Source organism: Urocitellus parryii, chromosome 6, assembly GCF_045843805.1.
Source record: "Urocitellus parryii isolate mUroPar1 chromosome 6, mUroPar1.hap1, whole genome shotgun sequence".
Classification (NCBI taxonomy): domain Eukaryota; kingdom Metazoa; phylum Chordata; class Mammalia; order Rodentia; family Sciuridae; genus Urocitellus; species Urocitellus parryii.
The window spans coordinates 180,595,397-180,615,366 of record NC_135536.1 but is presented as its reverse complement, the minus strand read 5'-3'; the positions used below and the strand labels follow the sequence as shown (position 1 = coordinate 180,615,366).

Below are 19,970 nucleotides of genomic sequence, written 5' to 3'. Positions count from 1 at the left end.
TTATTCCTCTTTTTTGTTTCTGTTTTGTGTTTTGTGACTTGTTTTTATTTGTTGTTTGTGATGCTGGAGATTGAATGTTTATTCCTCTGACCTGAGCACATATTCTTTTCAAAAGTGTTTTTTTTTAAAAAAAAGGTCAGTTATGAAGCATAAATCCTCTTTCCTGTCTGATCTTTAACCAACCTCTTAAAGTTCATAAAATTAACCATTTATACTAGAATAGAGTGCCTGTATTTCTTCTATTTTCCTGAGGATTTTCATTTCTCTTGTCACCAATAGGGACAAAGGTGTCAAAATCAAAGGAGGGGGAAATTTTTTAGAGATCAGAGTCTAGGTTCAGAATTTCTATTGACTTGCTGCCCAATTCAGAACTTCACCCCATTCTCTGTTTTGCATGATTCACCTGGGCACTGCCACCTATAAACAGACATAGTTTTCATTGCCTGACTTTCTGGACTGATCAGAGCAAATCCTCCAAAATCCCAGAAGATGTGTGCTTCCATATTTGGTGTATTTCTGCTGAAACAAACCAACACATTCTTTTCTGTACTGACACATTAATGGTAGAACTCAGATTCAAGAGTCTTGAAGACTCAGGAAGAGGTCAGGCCAACTGTTAGGGAGACCAGAGATCTCCTCACTTGCCTACCTGGGTTCTCCAGAAAAGGTGGGTTTAAGATAACGTCTCAAGATGAGAGAAATGCAAAGTCCAACTGTGAAGCTAAGAAAGCCAGGAGAAAACTAAACTTACAAGCCACTCTTTGACCAGATAAGGAGTTGTGGGTGACTCTTTTGATCATAGCCCATGCAGCCTAGTGGAGACTCAACTCTGTCCATCGTGAATGTGCAGGGCCCCAGCCCCAGTGCATGTCACAACAGAGGACTAGAACAGAAAGAGCTGGCAGAAATGAATGAAGTGACACTCTTCTTTGGGACAAAATCAAAGGAAAGTGCCCCAACCTCCCCCCCCCCCAAAGCCTGGCCTTTCACTTTCCTTCCCTAGCGGAATCCCTAAACATCTTGCTGACGCGCTATCTCAAGTAGCCAAATAGTGTCACTTTGATGTGCTCATTTCCTGATGAAGTCTTCCTCGCCTTACTTTCCCTCTCCACCAGAAGTGAAAGATGAGAGGAAAGAAAGGTCACAATTACTGCACAGAAACTCAGGAAACCTGAAATGGAACCTCTTAGCCTTTGAAAACAGCAGCATAGGAAAGAGATAACTATCATAAGAACCAGATATGATCTATTTCTTGCTGCTTCCAGCCTCCCCTAATTTGGAAACTTCCCTCATACCTTCTAGATGGTTCCCCTTCCTCTCACTCAGAGTCTCTGCAAAACCTCAGTGTTTTCTCCAGGGTTCTCCAGAGAGACCGAATCAATAAGATATATATAGATATCGAAAGATTTGTCATGGCTTGGATCTGGATTGTCCCCCAAGGCTCATAGGTTAAAAGCTTGGTTAAAAGCCATTGAGGTTGTTCCAGCTTAAACTTGAAGGTCTAAGAACGAGGGGAGTCAATGAGGTACAGCCTACTGCAAGAACAATGTCTCAAGAACCAAAAGTATCATGGTCTGAGGTCAAGAAAATATGGTTTCCCATATCCAGCAAAGAGCATTTTTACCCTTCTTCTGCTTTTTTCCCCACTCTGGGCTCAACAGATTTTTCTGGAGAGCTGAGATGGTCATTCATTTAACAAAATATCCAGGTGGTGCCCAACTGCATTGGTGGAGATGATCTTCTTTATTCTCTTCCAGAAAAACCCTTATGGCCACACTCAAAATAATGTTTTACCAGCTTTCTGGGTACCCCTTAGCCCAAGTCTATTTGACACATAAAATTAACCATCACACATAAGAAGGCATAGGTAGGAAGTACTGAGAACAATAAAACGATGATGATGATAAAATAATATACAGCAGCTCTGGACACTACTCTGGTTCTTTGCCTGAATGGTACTGACCTATTTAGACTTTATAACCTTTATAACATAGGTACTAATATTATCATATTTTTTTCAATGCACAAAAAGTTAAGCAGTTTTCAAAACATCACACACCTAGAAGTTGATGGATCAGGGACACAAGCTCAGGTAATCAGCCTCATAATCTGTACTTGTGATCCCCAAGGAAAAGGTATGGAACATCATGCTTCTGATTAGAATCCCAATTTCACCATCTATCTGAATAAAGTTCAACCATTGTTTCATCACCTGTAAAATGGAAATGCTAATAGAAACCCTTACCTTGGAGCATCATTATGAGAAGCAAATAAAACCAGGCTAAAAAGCTAGTGTCCGTCACAACTATTAATGCACAGCAAGCATTTGTCCCCCACCACCCCACTCTGTCCCTCACTGCTGCAAGAGCTATTAGTTTCTCTTGTGCCTGAGCCAACTCATCTCTAGTTATGTTCCTCCACAGTGATTACAGAAAGCACATAGAAATGGGGGATGTTTTCTTCTCCACTTTCACAAGTCCAGCTGTCATTTCCACCCCCACTGCCCTTCAAACTAGTGTACTGAAGTCTTTCTGTCTACCTCTCCTTCCTGAAGAGCCACAGCCTTCTGGTCAGGGTCCATTTCTGGAGAGCTGAGATGGTCATTCATTTAACAAAATATCCAGCATTCATACTATGCGCTATGTACTTCCTATCACTCATACTATGCACCATGGATCAGGATCTAGGGATAAGCAATACAGATTCAGCCCTTGACTATACAAAATTTCCATCCAACTGAAAATATAAAGAGGAGGAGGGTGAGCAGGTACAACTGTAATCAGTGCAGAAAGAACCAAACAGAACACTGAGCCAAAGCTTGAGTGGTCTGGGAAGACTACCCTGGGGCAGAGAGATGAAGGATGAACAGGGAAGAACCAGGAGAAGGGCAGAAAAGAAAAGTACTCCAGTTCCCAGAGACGTCCCCTGAAAGATGTTCTTCCAACACCCAAAGCTCCTCCAGTGACATTCAAGTGCAAGGTCACTCTAAGTCCCAACACTCCAGCTTGGATCTGGCTTTCCCACTTACTTGGAGACTTGGACAAGCCATCTTGATTTCCTCTTCGTATCAGTTTCTCCATCCTTACTATGGTGCTAATATTTGTTCTTTTATCAAGGACAGTTATTGCCAAGGAGGCTTAACTAGATAATGTTACCCATTATCATTGAAGAATATCACGTTTCTCAGCATGCAGAAGGCTAAGGAGGCCTCAGATCCCCACACAAGCTCCTGCGTAGACTTCCTTTTACACTGGGCTTTTGTCCACCCTTGAACATTCTTAACTAAGTGACCCCCCAAAAAATACAGAAATTATTTTGGTGGCCTGAAGTATGTTTGCAGCTTTGGGGAGATTCTGATAGAATTGCTCTGTACATCCATGTCCCCTTCATGAATATGGTGACGATCTTCCCTGGGTCTGTGTCCACAAACTGAGGCACAAATTTGGTAGGAGTGCCACAGGGGGCCCTCTGAGCTCTCAGGACAAAGGCCTCATTCAAATCTCCGCTGTTTCTCAGGCCCAGGCTCCGAGGAGAGACCCAGGGCTGGAAGGCCTCTCCATGCTTCCTGGCGAGCTGAGGGGCCACTGGAGTTTCACTAGAGTCCTTGCAGCGTCCTTTTGTTTGAGCTCAAATAGCAGTAAAGATTCCATTTCCTATATTTACCTTGGTTCCTGTGTTTGGAAAAGATCCCACACCTCAGCCTCCACCTTCCTTTCCACTCTGGCAACCGCTGACCTCTGCTTCTACCAAACAGGGCTGGCTTTCCCCCACTGACAGCCCAGCAGGGTGAGAGCCAGAGGACACCAGCCCCTCCCTGTCTTCCAGCTTGGAGAAAGCGCCCTTTGACCCCACACTGTTATTATTGCTATTATCATCATTACTCTTATCATTATTATCATCCTGTTCCCGCCCTGCCTCCCAGCTCTGCCTTCCCCACTCCCCATTGTCTGCAGTGTCCACGGTCACTCCTCTGGTGTAGCCACTTCCCCTCGACACGCACACATCCCGTACCAAGCCCGTGGTGTCACCCAAAGACCCTAAGCCATCCTCTGACCCATGTCCCTCATCTACTCTTGCTGCAGCCTGTCTGGCTTCCTGTCCACACACACAGCCTCCGCCTCTGATTCACTCTTTCCCTCTCAGCCTCTTCCTGGCCTGAGTCCTCGCTTCACCCCCACCAGTCTGTCCGAAGGAACTTCCTATAAGCTCCTGGCCCTCCTGTGAGCTCACCTAGCAGCTGGAATCCCACCACAACCACCTCATGACGGGGCTTGGCCTGTCCTGTGCTGGCCTCAGCTCCCTCAGGACTTCCTCCTCGGGGGCTATTGAAGGAGCTTCCTAAGACTCAAAGCTGACCAGGTGACCACCCCTGGTCATGGACAGCCTTCTGTGACTCCTCAGAATACTGAACAGATCATTTCATATGAAAACCAAGTCTTTCCTACTTGGGTCCTGCTGATATCGATAACCTTATCTAGCCACTCCCTCACTGTCCCAAACATGCTAAAATTCATACTGCTTATGCACACTGTCCCCTTCCAGTGTCCCACCTTGATCCATACCTTGGCACATGCTATTTCTTCTGACAGGTGAATCCTTTTCTAGATATTTTTCTGTCTGGCAAACTCCTGTTCATGCTTTGGGCCCCACTGCAAAGCCAACTCCTTATAGGAAGGCCTCCTCAATGGCACTCGGCACCGCTGGGCAAGTTTTCCCACAAATGGCCAGCAAGGAAATATTTTAGGCCTTGTGGACCACACCTGTCTGTGTGGCAATGACTCCTCTCTGCTCTGACAGAGTGACAGCAGCCACAGCTGACATGTAAAGCAATAGACACGTCTGTGCTCCACTGAGGATTTATGTGTGGACACTGAGATGTTAATTTCATATAATTTTCATGTGTCAGGGAATGTCATTCCATTTTGGAGTACTTTTCAACAATACAAAATTTAGAAAACATTTTTAGCTTATGTATGTACCACACAACACTGGCCTGAAGGGCATGGTTTCTGCACCCCTGCACAAAACAATTAGTTTCTCCTTTCTCTGCATTTTCTTACTGTCCCATAGTACCTTAAGTGTGGATGTTTGGAATATTTAACGCCTGAGTATCTCACTTTGCCAGCATGCAATGAGCCATGGAGGATAAGAACCAGATTGCATTTGTCATCTCCAGGCACCTAGACTCTAAACTGAGTCTAGAGCACAAAAGATCCACAGTTAAGGTTTATTGAATGAAGGTGAATGAAGGAATGGACTTGCAGGACTTGGGCAAAGTGATGGTAACAAAATTCAGACTGCAGGGTCATTCATAAAGTGACTCCATGGACAGAGAACGTCTTGTAAAATTCTATCCTTTATTCAGATGGCTTTGCTTATTCTTCCTGGTGTTATATGGGTCCCCATAGACATAAAATGCAAGCTATAAAAAAAAAAAGAATCACAATACAAATGCTTCTTGTTAACACTTTCTTTCTGAGATGTGCAGAACTGGGGACATGCCCTAGATCAACCTCCTAAGATACCAACTCAGAGACAGACAATCATGTGTAGGGGCTTATTGAGGTGGGCTCTTGGGGGCAACATCTACAAGGGCTATGGGAAGAATGGCTGGGAGGCAGGGGAGAAGATGACTGGAATACAGTTACGACAGAAGCCCTGACCTGTCCGATAAGGAGTTCGGAAGCCCAACAGCCCATCAGAGCTTTCCAAAATTAGACTGAGAGGGCCAGACCACTACTGACCTATACTGCACTGACCTGTCCTTGGATGTGGGCTGCTCCAGAAAGTGGTGTGACCCCAGATCAGGAGGCTTTCTTTTACAGAAATGGCCACCAGCAGCTCTAAGGATGAGACATAAGCATCCTAGCATTTCTAGAGCCACACTCTCCACATGGTCACTACCAGCCACAGTTTGCACTTAAATTTAAATTAATTAAAATTTAATAAAATTTCAAAATGAGCCAACCGCATTTCCAATATTCAGAGGTCACATGAGGCTGGTGGCTATCATATTAGTGCCAATATAGAACATTCTACCATTCTACAAATGTAGGAAGTGGAGAAATACCTAAAATAAAGCAAAAGTGCACATGGCCCTCTGAGAGGTCAATCCAGCTGGGAGAATTAAGCCACAAAGCAGAAATAACAATAACCCTTACTTAGATAATGGATTGATGTTGCCCACAATTCCCATCCTACCCCACCCCTACTTGATCAGGCCTTTGTAGTTCAGAATCACAAAGGCACACAGAAGTTACCACTGTGTTGATAATCATACCACATGGCTACACAATCAGTTGGAATCTTATATGCATGAAGGGAATACATTTTGGGAGCTGCTTGGGGTCTCTCCTGCATAGACACGGAGCTCTTTTTACACATCACCCAAAATAATGGGCTAAAATGGAAAGTTTTTGCTTTTGTGGAACACTACTTTCTTACATGACAACAAATAATTGGCTTGCCCCAACTGTCCTTCTCTATTTACAAGTCAATCTAGAACAGAAGCAAAGAGTAGGTGTAGTGATCCTTTGGACTTATGTTCCATTTGTGCTGTCACTGAATAGAAGTGTGACCTGGGTAAGTCATGGATATGAAGGTGACAGTCCCATATTACCACCTTCTCCATACTTTTTCTTTTATTCCCTTCCTTTTTTTTCTTTTTCTTTCTTTTTTTTTGACAATAAAATGAAATAATGAAGGACCAAGTATTTTTAAAGTGGATGTCCAACTAAAGTTATATGGAAATGATCTACTTAATGCGAGAGTCTAATCCAACTGTTCGGGGCTTGTGTTTAAACTGCATAGTTAGCCAAAAGTGACCCACTCACAATATGATCACCGGGTACAGTTCTCTAAGTTGTCAAATTGAGGTTCCCAACCCTCTCTAATAGTTGTTTTTGATTATTGTAAATTTTAGCACCCGTTAAAACTTCCGAATAGTAGATTTAATGAGTCAACAATAACAGCAGCAGCTCAATCCCTGCCTGGTACATTATAACAATGTCTTACAGTGCCTATAAAAGCACCTGCAGCCCCTGGATTACGTTTGCTGTCCCCTCATTACTGTGACACCACTGGAATACGCAGCTCACAATCCATGCCCAGATGCGGTCTCTCAGTGACTTCTGTGTGCATTCCAAGAGAACTAGGTCTGACCCTGGCACTGGTTTGGCTTCAAGCTGTAACTCCTGTCCCTTGCTCATAAGACCCCTGCTCAATGTAACAACTCATGCCCAGCCACAATAGCTGCAAACTCTACAGTAGCTGAAATGTAAGGTAGGTGTTGATGACGAAGTCAGCCACGTGCTGGCCATGTGGTGAATGACACCCACGAACCATGGCTTTTCTTTTAAGAACCATGACTCTACAAAAGGACTACATAACCAAGATGGAGGCCCTGAAATCTATAAGGTGGACTGAGTTTAGAAGCAAAATCCCAGGAAAGGTGTTATGTGTGTTTGCCTGATGACACACACCCGTGTCATCAGGCAAACACACATTACACCTTTTTGCGTCCCTTTGCCCATCAAAATGTGCTTTTAGGAACATCATTTCCTCTAAAGGCCTACAGATCTCTGTGCTCTGACAACCTCTCATGCTTCCTACCATGATGCCATTTGCTTCAACTTTCCCTCTGCTGGTCTGAATATCTTGTGCCTCTCCCAAAAAATATTTCATAAGTTGAAATCCTCACCTCCAATGCAATGGTGTTGGGAGGTTGGACCACTGGGAGATAAATGATTAGGTCAGAATGGCAGAGCTCTCATATAAAACAGGCCCCAGAGAGCTACCCCAGCCCTCTTGCCACAAAGGGTACAGCAAGAAGGCACATCTATGACCCAGAGAGCGTCCTCGCCATACCCTGAATCTGCTGCCAACTTATTTTATTAGCGCAGCCTGAGTGAACCAAGACAGAGTCTCTCTCAATCCACTGCAGCTACAGAAGATCCTTGCTTTCCTTTGTATATGCCAGACTCTCTCATGCTCCAGAGATGTCCACACATTCCCCCTGCCAGGGATACTTTTCATTTAGTTATCCACGTGGCTCACTCCCCCCGCCTTCTTGCTCAAATGCCACTTTACCCACAAAACCCCCAACGAATATTTCCATGCTTCTGCTCAGCATTCTCTGCCTACCCCCAACCCTACCTACCTCCTACTTGGCACTTGCCACCATCTGAATACTGCACACAACTTTTATTGTGTTATCTGTCTTCCCTCCACCAAATAGCTTCCATGAAGCAGGGTTGTTTGCTAGTACATGTGCAGCACCCGGGAGATTTTCTGACGACACACAATCGATATTAGTTGAATGAATGAATGAATGAACAAAACTATTTGGCTGCAAAAATAACCCATGTCTGTGAGAAAGGGAAAGATCTGAGTGAGTTAGGTGTTTGTTCAAGGTCATGCTATTTAGCATCAGTCAGGCCTGAATTTGAATCTAGACCCAGGATTCACAGCTTTGTGCCTTAGGCCTTCCCTGACTGGGCCTACCTTTCTTCCTGTCTAAAATGGGCATGGTCATCCCCATCTCCAGGCCTCATGAAGCAGCCCGATCAGAAAGTGCATAGGCAGCATGGAACAGTGAGGCAGAGTGAGCTTGGGGAACTCTGGGTGGTCTCAGGGAGTCCTGCCGTGGTCACCAAGTGAGCCAAAGTCCCTGGACAGAGAGAGGAGCTGCCCGGCCACACTGAGTGAACCTCAGCCCACAGGGCTCTCTCTGGTGTGGCGCCGGGCCCTTGTGCCATTTCTCTGGGAGGCCGCTCTCCTGCTAAGTAAACACTGAGGACTGAACCCAGGCTCCGGTTTCCACCCACCTTCTCTTTCACAGGCACATGGCACAGAGCGCAGAGCCAGGCCCGCGGCACCCCCTTAAGCAGAAACAGATTGACGGCTTTGCCGTGCACCAGAGGGCTGTTTTCCATGGCTGGCCCTCCTGAGGTTGTTATCATTTTCCTTTTTTAGAAATGGCTGAGTTATCACCCCTCCTTTCCAAGTTTCCCTCTTCGTACCAGGGAGTATAGCTCAGAGATCAGACCTGAGCCGGGCGTTCACCTCAATTTGACATTTCCCCTCTTGCAAGGGTGTTACTTGGGATGCTGTCAAAAGGGATGAAAGAAAAAAACTTTTTCACTCTGGCTTCAACTTGGCCTCATCTGCAGGTGCTCAAGTTGCAACCCAAGGGAAGTGTGAGAGTTTGGGGTCTGTGATTGGAGCTGAAAGGCCAAATGGCTTTTTGGGCAACTAGCAGCGAAAGGTCCAGAAATGTTGATGCTAAGAAAAAAGAAGAAATAAAAATACATTGAGAAATTAAAATCAATGCAAGATCCCTGTCTGTGGATGAAATTGTCTTCAGTCTCTTGAAAGTCTAATATTCTTCATTTCAACAGAAGTGAAACAATGTGAAAATTTATATTTTGATCCCAGAATATTAACATTTACTATTTTACCTAGAAAATAAGTATGAATGTACTGACTGAATGTATTTGTAAAGATTTTAAATTGCTATACCCATCAAGTTATGCTTTGCAGACATGTGAAGGAATGAATGCTTTAGATTTACTAATACCTAAAAGGCCAAAAAACATGGGAATTAAGAACAATCTCTATAATTGCTGTCAGACTCAACTGGAAATTCACTCACCTTCACATCAAAAATTCTGATGGTACACCCTCCCCTCATGCCATAAAACATACCTAGTAACATTTAACATACATAAAGGCTTCTGATAAAACCTCTGCCTTCTTAGATTCCCACTGAAATGCACCAAAGACCATGAGAACCAAAGTCTGCATCCACCCCAGAAATATTCTAGAAGGGAGGGGAGATAAAGAAAGATGGCAGGCTCCGGTTTCCTCTATCAAATGATACAAGGCTAGAAGGAGAATAGAGGATGTTCAAAAACATCCACTCTTAGGGTTGAGATGGGCAAGCAAAGCAAGCCAAAGTACAGAGAATGCACTCCATTTGGAGTCCATCCTACCACTAGGGGTCAGCAGCAATAAATATATCACACCATTGTGCCACTTGGTGGCCCCCACCTCTCCAGGACCCATCCTCCAGCAGGTGTAGAGGACCTGCCTGGCGTGTGAGTCCAGAGAGCAGGACACTGATCTAGCAATTTCTGACACAAATCTAGCATGTCCCACCAATGAAGTCCTCTGCTGTACCACTGCCAGACTCATGTTTCTTCCTCTACCTCCTTCCTGACTCAGTAGATGCCTGCCAAGGTTGAGAAGCACCTCGCTGAAGTGTTTTATAAAGAATAAAAAGACCATGAATCTAAGTAAAGATACTTCAATTTTTAAAATGATGGACATTCAGAAGAACTGAATTAAACAAAAGACAAGACCGCCCCCCCCAAAAAAGTGTTGTTCTTGTTTATAAGAAGAATCAAAAGAACATTATATTTATGAAATTACTGCAGTCAGATACAAAGATAATTTGAGATCAGGAAAAAAAATGCAGAGATAAACAACATAATTATAAAAGTTAAAAAACAAAACTAAGAGATTCTGAACTTTTGGAAAAATGACAAACTAAGAATTCTAAAAAGGTTCTCCCTCCCATCACGTGGTGATGGAAATCCTGGATAAATTATGTAATTTTTAATGCATTTACGTTCTTGAAAGAAAGGAAAATAAATCCTAGGGTTCTAAGATAAAAGAAGGAAATGTATGAGTTGGCACCACAATGGCCCCGGAAGCTTTCAGTGTCAGATACAGATGTCATTGTCCACAGGAGAATGGGAATATACAACACTAGGCTGTAAAGGCAGAGATGGGATTAGCAACGTACACAAAGTCAATATCCTCAAAGAACTGTTCAGACTCAGAAGGGGCACCAGAAAAGCTCCAGACGTCAGCGCGAAGACTCAGAAAGGAGGCTTCCACATCACAGACCCAGCAGCTGGCAGAACAATCAATCATGACCGAAGTTGAGTTCACGATCAAAACCCACAAACCAAACGGAAAGAAAGGACCACAAGTATGGGTGGCCATCAAATAGGACAGATAGGAAAATGAACCAGTTATGACTTATTATCTCAGGGGATAAAACATATAAAAGATGAAAGAAAATTGCAACTAAAAAAGCTGAGGATGAAAAAAATCATTTGAAAAAGACAGACTTAACAGACTAACTTTTAGAATATTTTCTCTATTTTTCCAAGCATTATCTTTAAAAAAAAAATCTTTAAAAAAAAGTTGTTTACATTTATAGTGTACAATGTGATGTTTTGATATTTATGTTATGAAATGCTTAAGTCAGGATAATTAATATATCCCTCACCTCACATACTTATCATTATAGTGAGAACATTTAAGCCTTTACTCACAGGAATTTTCAAGTATACAGTACATACGTGTTCATCATGTTGTACAAGAGACCTCCAGAAATGATTCATTCTGCATCATTGAAATTCGGTACCCTTTGAACAAAATCTCTCCGTTCTTCCACTCCCCAGCCCTGGCCCTGGCAACCACCCTTGTCCTCTCTGCTTCTTTGAGTTCACCTTTTAAGATGCCACAAATAAGTGGGATTATGCAGTATTTGTCTTTCTGTGCCCAGTTGATTTCAGTTAGCGTATTATCTTCCAAAATAACTTCTAGATCTAAAAATGTCAACAGTGGATCATACAGTAGCCTTTTAATGAAAACTAGAAAAACCACATGGAACAATGTGTATATGCGTGCATGAATATAAAATGTCAGGTTGGACTTGTGCCAGGGATGTCAGCATGATTAAACATTAGAAAAATCTATTAATGAAATTCACCTCATTAACATATTAAAAGAGAAAAAAATCATATGAGCATCTTAAAAGATGCCAAAAAACAAAAAAGCATTTGATGAAATGTAATAATCTTTCTTGATTTTTAAAAAGACAATGGTCTTAGCAAACTGGGGGTGGGAGGGGGAGCTTCTGATACAGCATATATAGCACATTGAGCTAAAAGGTCCAGTACACATAATATAGAATGGTGAGAGTTTTGCAATACCTTTTTAAATTCAGGACAAGAAGGGGCTGGAGTTGTGGCTCAGTGGTAGAGCACTTGCCTAGCATGTGTGAGGCTCTGGGTTCAATTCTCAGCACCACATCTAAATAAATGAATAAAATAAAGGTCCATCAACATCTAAAAAGAATTTAAATTTTTTTTAAATATTTAAGCAAAATTCAGGACAAGGAGAGGAATAGCATTATCATTGTACCTACTCTGCATTATATAGAAGGTTCTAGTCCGTGCAGACAAGTTAGAAGAAATATAAAGGATTAGAAAAAAAAAAGACATCACTGTTAGTCACAATTGCAACATTGAAAATATGAGATAATATATAAAATTATTAGAACTACTAAAAATGTTTAGGAGTATCACTAGGTGTAAGAGATTATGTTAAAAATAATATCATTCCTATAAATAATTGGAAACCACACAAAATATAAGATATTTAAGAATGAATGCAACAAGGAAAATCCAAAAAGCAAGGAGTTTATGAAAAAAAATTATGAAATTGCATCTAAGAGCACAAAAAGAATTCTGTATACAGCAATAAATATATCCCACCATTATATAAAAGACCCCTGCAGTATAAATAAGGAAGTAAGTAACTTCTAGGTATTTCTAGTAAAACTTATAAGAGGGTTTTTCCATAGTAATTGACAAGCTAATCTTAAAATTTCTATAAGAGAACACAGTGTCAAATTTTTGAAGACTGAAGACAGTTGATTTGCCCTACTATCTACCTGATTGCAAAGCCACAGTCACTAAAACAGTGTGGTATTGATACAGTAAAGAGAAATTCACCTGCAGATCTGAGTAAAATGGCTGTTCCAAGACAGGCCTACTAATATGTGGGGGCTTTAAAAAAATTGGACAAGAAAGGATTTACTTCATGATGTTGCAGCCACTGGACATTAGAATTTAATGGACAAAATAAACAAAATGAGCAAAGAGAATCCCTACTTCACACCATACAACAGCTCAAATTCTATATGGATTAAAAACCTAACTGTAGGAAGGAAAAGTCTCTTTGTGGCAAAAGATAAGAAACAAAAAAGTAAAAAGAGAAGGTTCAGATGTTTACAGTCATATAATAGGAAAAGTATATAAATTCAGAACATAACGAATCCCTATGAAGCAAAAAGAAAAAAAAAAGACAAACCAATAGAAAATGGGCAATGGCTATAATCAGAGATTTATGGAAGAGAAAGCAAGAATAGCTAAACAACAATGGTGAAGATGATCATCTCCTCCAACAATTAAAGAAACACGAGATCACAAGAGTTGTTGTGGTTGCTTTTTTTTTTTTTTTACTATAAGATTTGCAAATATTAAAAGAGTCTGACAATACCAATTGTTAGAAAAAATAGGATACTTCAAAAATAAAGCCAGAAAAAGTGCTTTCTTTTCCAGGGCCCTTGAGCATGTATGAAAATATGATTACATGATTAGGTCTGATGAAAACCTCAAAACGTTCTAAAGGGGAAAAGTCTCTTAAAGACTATTCTCTGACCACGGCAGAGGAAAGCCAGGATTCATTTCTAGAATGTGTACCAAGAAAACAGCCACTTGGAAATGTGACCTAAATATGAAAAGCAGAATGTAAACACTTTCAGGAAAAAACATAGGAGAATATGAAATACACGAAACCTCTCCAGATAATGATTAAGTTGAATTAGAAATCAAATCTGCAAATGCAGTGTGTTTTGAGGATTGTTGTAATAAAAATAGCATAATAAAGCTTGCAAAAATAAAGATGTTCTGTCTTCAAATGCCTATTTTTCTATGCTGTTCCTTTGGTCTGTCTTTCTATACACATCTAAAAATGAAGTAAAAAAATGAACTATTTATACAAGTACATATTTACATGTGCATTATACACTTGCATATGCACATGTGCATGCATATAGACCTCCTTGAACATGTATGTACATATATACATGCACACAATATAATCTCTATTTTATATGGGAAAATAACATAGAGAAATACTGAAAGAACATAGCAAAAAATAGTACTTCTACTTCTTGTTAGTAATATTACCAGTACCATGTAATTTATTTTTATTGTACATTTCCCTAATTTTCATGAATAAATATACATTAACTTTATAATTCAAAAAAGTAAAAATAAATTTACTAATTAGAAGAAGAGTCTTGAATCTTTGTTGAAATAGCAACATATGCCCAAGTTTTAGTTGTTTTCCTTGGTTTCGTTGGTTGGTTGGTTTTGGGGTTTTAGTATCATGGGGTTTTTTGTTTGTTTGTTTGTTTTTTGTTTTTTACTATTGTTCTCTGGTATTTGCAAATTAGAAGCTTTCTAATATTGTTTCACCTCAATATTTCTTTCATTTTATCTTTTTAAATTTATTTTAATGGGGGGTCAGCTCCATCCCCTGGGAGGTGCTAGAGCTGGTCAATAGAGCTCCAACTTTGTCCCCGTACTAAGATCCTTGAGCATCCTCCAGGAGGCCTGAGAGGGGAGTAGCCTGTGTCCTTAACTCCCTCGCCTGGGATATCTTAAGGATAGATCCCTATCGCCAAGGCTCTCTCCACAGTCCTTCTCAAGCCTGCTGCAAGAACGACCATATGATCCCCATCTCCACGTAAGGAGGCTCGGAGAGGCAATTCAAGGTCATGCAAACACTGCATATATTTGCAACGTGCAGCATGATATTTTGAGGTATGTCTACAGTGTGGAGTGGCTAAATCAAACCACTTGATTCTCATTTCTATTGCACACATTCTGATCTCTTTTCCCCCACTGTCTGTTACAGATTGTTAGATTTCCTCCCTGGTTATGATCTTCTCTCAGAGGATGTTTATCTCTTTTGTCTTTTGGCCCCAAATTATGGAAGACATTTACCACCAGTCCTCTCTATTACTGACTCACTTCTCCATGCTATAGGATCAGTTATTTTGTGTCAATGCCATTATTATGCATTTTTTCAATATCATGCCATTTTCCCTAATCTAACCCATCTATTCTGATCCCCAGTGCTTTTGCCCAGGTCTCCCTCTTTCTGAAATTACCTTTACCCTATTTGTGTTTCTCCTCTGTGAAGCCTTCTTTGACTTCCTTAGGCTTAGTGAGTCAAGATTCCTCTTCAGATCCACTTACTCTGAAGATGCTCCATTGCTACATGATCATGAGATTTGCAATCATATCTTCACAAATCTGCTTTCTCCACTGGATGGAAAATCCCTCAAGATCAAGATTTGGGTCATGGGCATTCTTACAGTGGCCCAGAGAACATTCTCACCAATACTCAGTATGTAAGACTTTTTAGATTTTGCAGTTCCAACAGTTGTCATTTGGTGCATATGCATGTATTTACTTGAGATGTTAAACATGTTATTTTCCTATTCTTGTTACCTCTTTCATGAACTTCTGACAATAGCCTCATCCTTTTTCCTCTTGCCTTATCTGTCTTCTTCTTACTGATTTGCAGGAACTCATTGTGAATTCTGATTTCATTATATAAAATCCTCTGCTGCTCTGAACACAAGAAACCTTTTCACCCTCAATAAGCCTCCTCCTTTTTGTACTTATATGACCTTTGTTATACCAAAGTTCTAATTTCACTGGACTCAGTTTATCAACATTGTTTTATTCATGAAAACTTTTCCTACTGCTAGATCCTGTATATATTCTCCTATATTTTCTCTTTAAATATTTATTTTTTTTATATTTAGGTCACATTTGTCAGTGGTCATTCTGGTTAATGTTTCTGAATTAAGGAAACAAAGAACTTGCTCTTTGGGAAATCAGGGAATAGATTTAGACAAGGATTTGGCTCTGCCTCTGATAGTCAGCTTGTAGGGCCTGCTGTGTAATAAATAACCCTCAGATCTTAGTTGGCAGAACAAATCTTTATTTGTCATTCACAGCAGCTGCAAGTAGCCTGTGGCTCCAAGACTCTGCCCCAAGCTGTGAGGGAATCGTGGATCTACTTATTATGGGGACCGGGCTGAAGGTGCAAACTGTATCTGGTTGGAACGTCCAGATATCATGGTAGAGGGACAAAATAAGAGAGATGAAAGAAACTTATAATGTCTCTATAAGTTTCAAGCAAGTCACATGATAGCTCTACCATTAAAGAGGCAGGAAAACTATTTTTGCCTTCTGGGAAGAATAGCAGGGCACAAAGAGGATGAAAAGTTGTAAATAAATCTCTCTCCCAAACCACATGACAGAGGGTCTGTTAAGAGCCACAGACGTTCAGATAGGTATTTGGGAAAGATCATTCCAAAACTGTCCACTTAGAGCTTACTATGCACTGTGGGTCTCCTGGAGATGTGGATATACTGCAAATGGGCAAACGACCTGTTGATAGCTCCCGGTTAGTCCAGGGGCTGAGGTTCTGGACACATTCATTTCTGGTGCAAATGAAGGTAGAGATCTTCCTCACCCCAGGCCTTGAACTACTCCAAACTCCAGTGTGTCCAAGGCTCTGGCACCACCTTCCAGTACCCTGGCCCCCATCCTGGCCCTGGCTGGATTTGGCTACTGAGCTGCCAGTTAAGTGAAGGGGATAATAAAAGAGGAAGAAAATAGGAGAGAAGAGAAACAACAACAACAGCATACATGCATATCCCATTGGCAAGGGAAATTCTGCTTGGCCTTCCAAATGCAAAACAGTCCTCTCATAGTTTGGCTTGGCTTTCTTATTAAAAAAAAAGAAAAGTGAGTCTTGGCTTAACGTGCAGCCATTCACCACCTCTACCTGGCCAGTCTCTGCCCCGGCTTTGTTCTGCTCAGCAACAGATAATATGGCTAGACATGCCCAAGCAGCTGCTTGTCAGTGTGCCCATGTCAGTTTCTCAAGACCTAACCCAAACAGCAACACCTCCCACAAAGCAGCGCTGTGGGCTGCTTGTGACCACACTCTGCCCTCCGTAATTAGAATGGAATCTGAGCTCACCCTGGAATGCATGGGACGTGCAGAAAGAGCCCAGCCGCATGGGTCCTCCAACCATATGTCCCAGAAGAAAGGCAGGCGGGTGGAAATGTGCACTGGGGGAGAGCACCAGTCTCTTCCATTTGCCTGTGATTCACTCCACACTAATCAACTCTGGAGGATTCACCCAAAACAGCACTCCTGAAATACAGTAAGCATCACACAAGCAGTGCTCTAAGTGTGGTCCCTGGACCCAAAACAAGAGCCTTGACTTGGAAATTATAAAAAAACACAAATTCTCAGATTCTACCCCAGACCTGCTCCATCGGCAGCACTGAAGATGGACCCATCCATCTGCATTTTAACAAGTCTTCCAAGTAATCCCGATGCCTGCTGAGGTTTCAGAACCACAGTAACCCAAAGGTAAACAGTCCCTGGGGTTCATTCCACTGTGGAGGGAGCACTTATTTCATGGAGGAAAGTCACTTTAATTATAGTCCCCCAATAAAGTTTGAGATCAAAATCCCTCCCTGGCCAACTTCACCAGCAAATTCAATCAGTATAATTTGACACAGGAGGCAAGGGACACGCGCCACAGTGAGGAGACGCAGCAGGGCCACGTGGTTATGAGCCTGCCCTCTGGGGCCCAGATTGCCTGTGTTTGAATCCCAGCACTACCCTCCTGCAGGTGACCTTGAGAAAGTTACTTAAAACTTGTTAAAGTAACAAGATTTCAGCTTCTTAGTGCTGAGCTAAGGCATGGTTTTGAGCAGGCTCATGAGCACCACCCAGAAGCCTGTTAGGATTCAGATTCTCAGGCCCTACCCCTGATCAACTGTAGTATCTATGGTTTTGTAACAAAAGAATCCCAATCTAAGCAACTATAAACAAGGAACAGGTAACATCTCGCAGTTTCTGTGTCAGAAATGCAGACACCATGTATCTCCATGCCTCTGGCCCCGGGTGTCTGGTGAGATTGCAGTCAAGTTGTCAGAAGGGGCTGTGGGCTCCTGTGAAGACCCAGCTGGGGATGGGTCTGCCACCAAGCTCACTCCTGGGGCCAGGGGCTTACCTCCATTCCTGGCCATGTGGGCCTCTCCGTGGGGCTGCCTCAGAACAGAGCAAGGGCTTCTCCCAGGGCAAGTGTTCCAATGGAGAGCAAGAGAATGGGCCCAGGAGAGAAGTCAAGCATTTTTTTATCTTAGTTTCTGAAGTGACATCCCATCCTGTTTGCTGTGTTCTTTAGAAACACATCAAAAAGCCAGTGGACACCCACAGGGAGGGGATTACACAAGGGGACCAACTTATGGAGGACCATCTTAGAGACTGTGAACCACACCACTGCATTTGAAACTCTGGAGGTGGGTACTAGCTGCCTGTGTTTCAACAACCCTTCAGGTGATTCAGATACACCTTGTTTAAGGTTTGGATGAGATGATGGAGGCAAAGCACCTCACATGGCACCAGGCACAAGAGTACTCAAGGATGAGCCATTTAGGTTATTGTGATAATTACAGATGGCATCATCTGAACTTGGCCTTCGATCTTTCTGCCAGCACCCAAATATCAAGTCATATACACCAACATTTCTCAAACGTAGCTGAACCTTGGCACCATCTGTGTAGCTTTTAAATATCATGTGTGGTCTACAACCTAGGCAAAGAAACAGGGTCTCTAGGGATGGGGCCCCTTCATCGATATTTTTAAAGCTCTCTGGGTAATTCTAATATGCATCTAAGATTGAGAAACGCTTGGAATAGAGTCAGGAAACTGGTATCTCAACATTTTCTTCACTATTAGTCAACCTTTTTGGTGCTAGTGTGTTGGCAAAAGAATCACTTATTCGTGGTTAAAAAAAAAAAATCAAAACAACAAAGACTATATTTTCAGGGGTCCTTTCTACAGTATGTTACTAGAGAAGTTTCTCTGATCGTGTCAAGTACCAGAAACCACGAGGAGGATTTGAGTGTTCTCTCCTGAGCATGAAGTTGGTCCTAGGTGTTGCATTTCTACAACTGCCTTTTGCCATTGATGATCATTCTTAATTCTCTTTAGAGATTAAGAGCGAGAGAACACAGTCTGAGTGGTCTCCATTATTAAGGGGGGAAAAATCAAAACATAAATACAAAATATACAAAGAAGAAAATAAATAACAAAACTCTTACATGTATATCTTGATAAGCCACCCCACATCCTTCCTGTCCCTTTGTCTTACAGCTTCTTCCCATTTTACTCCAACTTCTGGGAAGAAACTTTGCCGTCCTGTCCACTGAGCAAATAGAGATGGACACATGCACATGCACATGCACATATTTGTACCACAGCACATGGCTCAAATGCTTGCAAATCAGAGCACTGGAAAAAATAAAGGAGAACCCATGTGTTCTCTCCACTCATGAAGGAAAATCATGCAGCAACTTAGCTCTACCTGGGGTGGCTGGAAATCATGCTGTTGGGCAAGAGGGGCAAGGCCATGGGCCCATGCAGAACCTGGGGTCGTAGGACCATTCTTGCCATAAGACCTCTACAGAACCTAGCTCAGCCAATCTGCCCTTCTCCTTCCTGGCAGGCAGAATCCTCAGCCTGCCAACCCCTGGCCTAAAATACACCCTGATACTGAGAAAGCTTATGTAAGGGCAACTCTCTACCCGCCCCCCAGCAAGGCCTGGAAGAGATCAGCTCAAATGTGGGCTCTGTCCCAGGCACCTCCCCAACCTTCCCCTATGGGTTAGGTGGGGAGAATCTGAGCTCTGGTGGTTCTGGTTAACATCACAGCCCAGCTGTGCTGACCAGGGAATCATCAGAGGCTCAGATGCTGCTCCAGAATATTCTCCTTGGGAGCTCCCACCAGAGGACTAATTAGCTCAAAACTGTACCTTTCACAGGACTGTTTAGATAGAAATAAAGAGGACACAAGAGAACTTTATCCTAATTTTAAAAATCAATAAATAAACCTCCTCTCCCACAGAACTCGTGAGCCAGCTCCGTGTCTGATGACCAGCCAAGGCATTCAGGACCCAAACCCACTGCTGACAGCTGTGGGGCAGCAGGACAGGAAGAGC

General features: G+C 42.3%; 1 protein-coding gene and 1 non-coding gene across 10 annotated transcripts in view; one reads left to right on the top strand and one right to left on the bottom strand.

The window, feature by feature from the left end:
- The window catches only part of LOC144255370 (uncharacterized), a 96,431-nt gene extending 76,971 nt beyond the window's left edge, over positions 1-19,460 (bottom strand). For 4 of the 9 annotated variants that reach the window (XR_013343731.1, XR_013343732.1, XR_013343733.1 and 1 more), the window contains exons 1-2: positions 19,337-19,460; positions 12,009-12,108 (exon numbers count right to left, since the gene is read on the bottom strand). Coding sequence is in view for 6 of the 9 variants with exons in the window: in XM_077799912.1 (XP_077656038.1) it covers positions 12,009-12,073 (65 nt within the window). In the remaining 3 variants the exon portion in view is untranslated. Of the gene's footprint in view, positions 1-12,008; positions 12,109-16,932; positions 17,110-19,336 lie in introns of all 9 variants that reach the window. The other 5 variants (XM_077799908.1, XM_077799909.1, XM_077799910.1 and 2 more) reach the window with 3 other exon arrangements.
- LOC113179017 (small nucleolar RNA U3) lies at positions 18,783-18,996 on the top strand. The gene has a single exon (XR_003300311.2). It is a non-coding gene; the product is annotated as a small nucleolar RNA U3 (small nucleolar RNA).
- Positions 19,461-19,970: the final 510 nt, after the last annotated feature.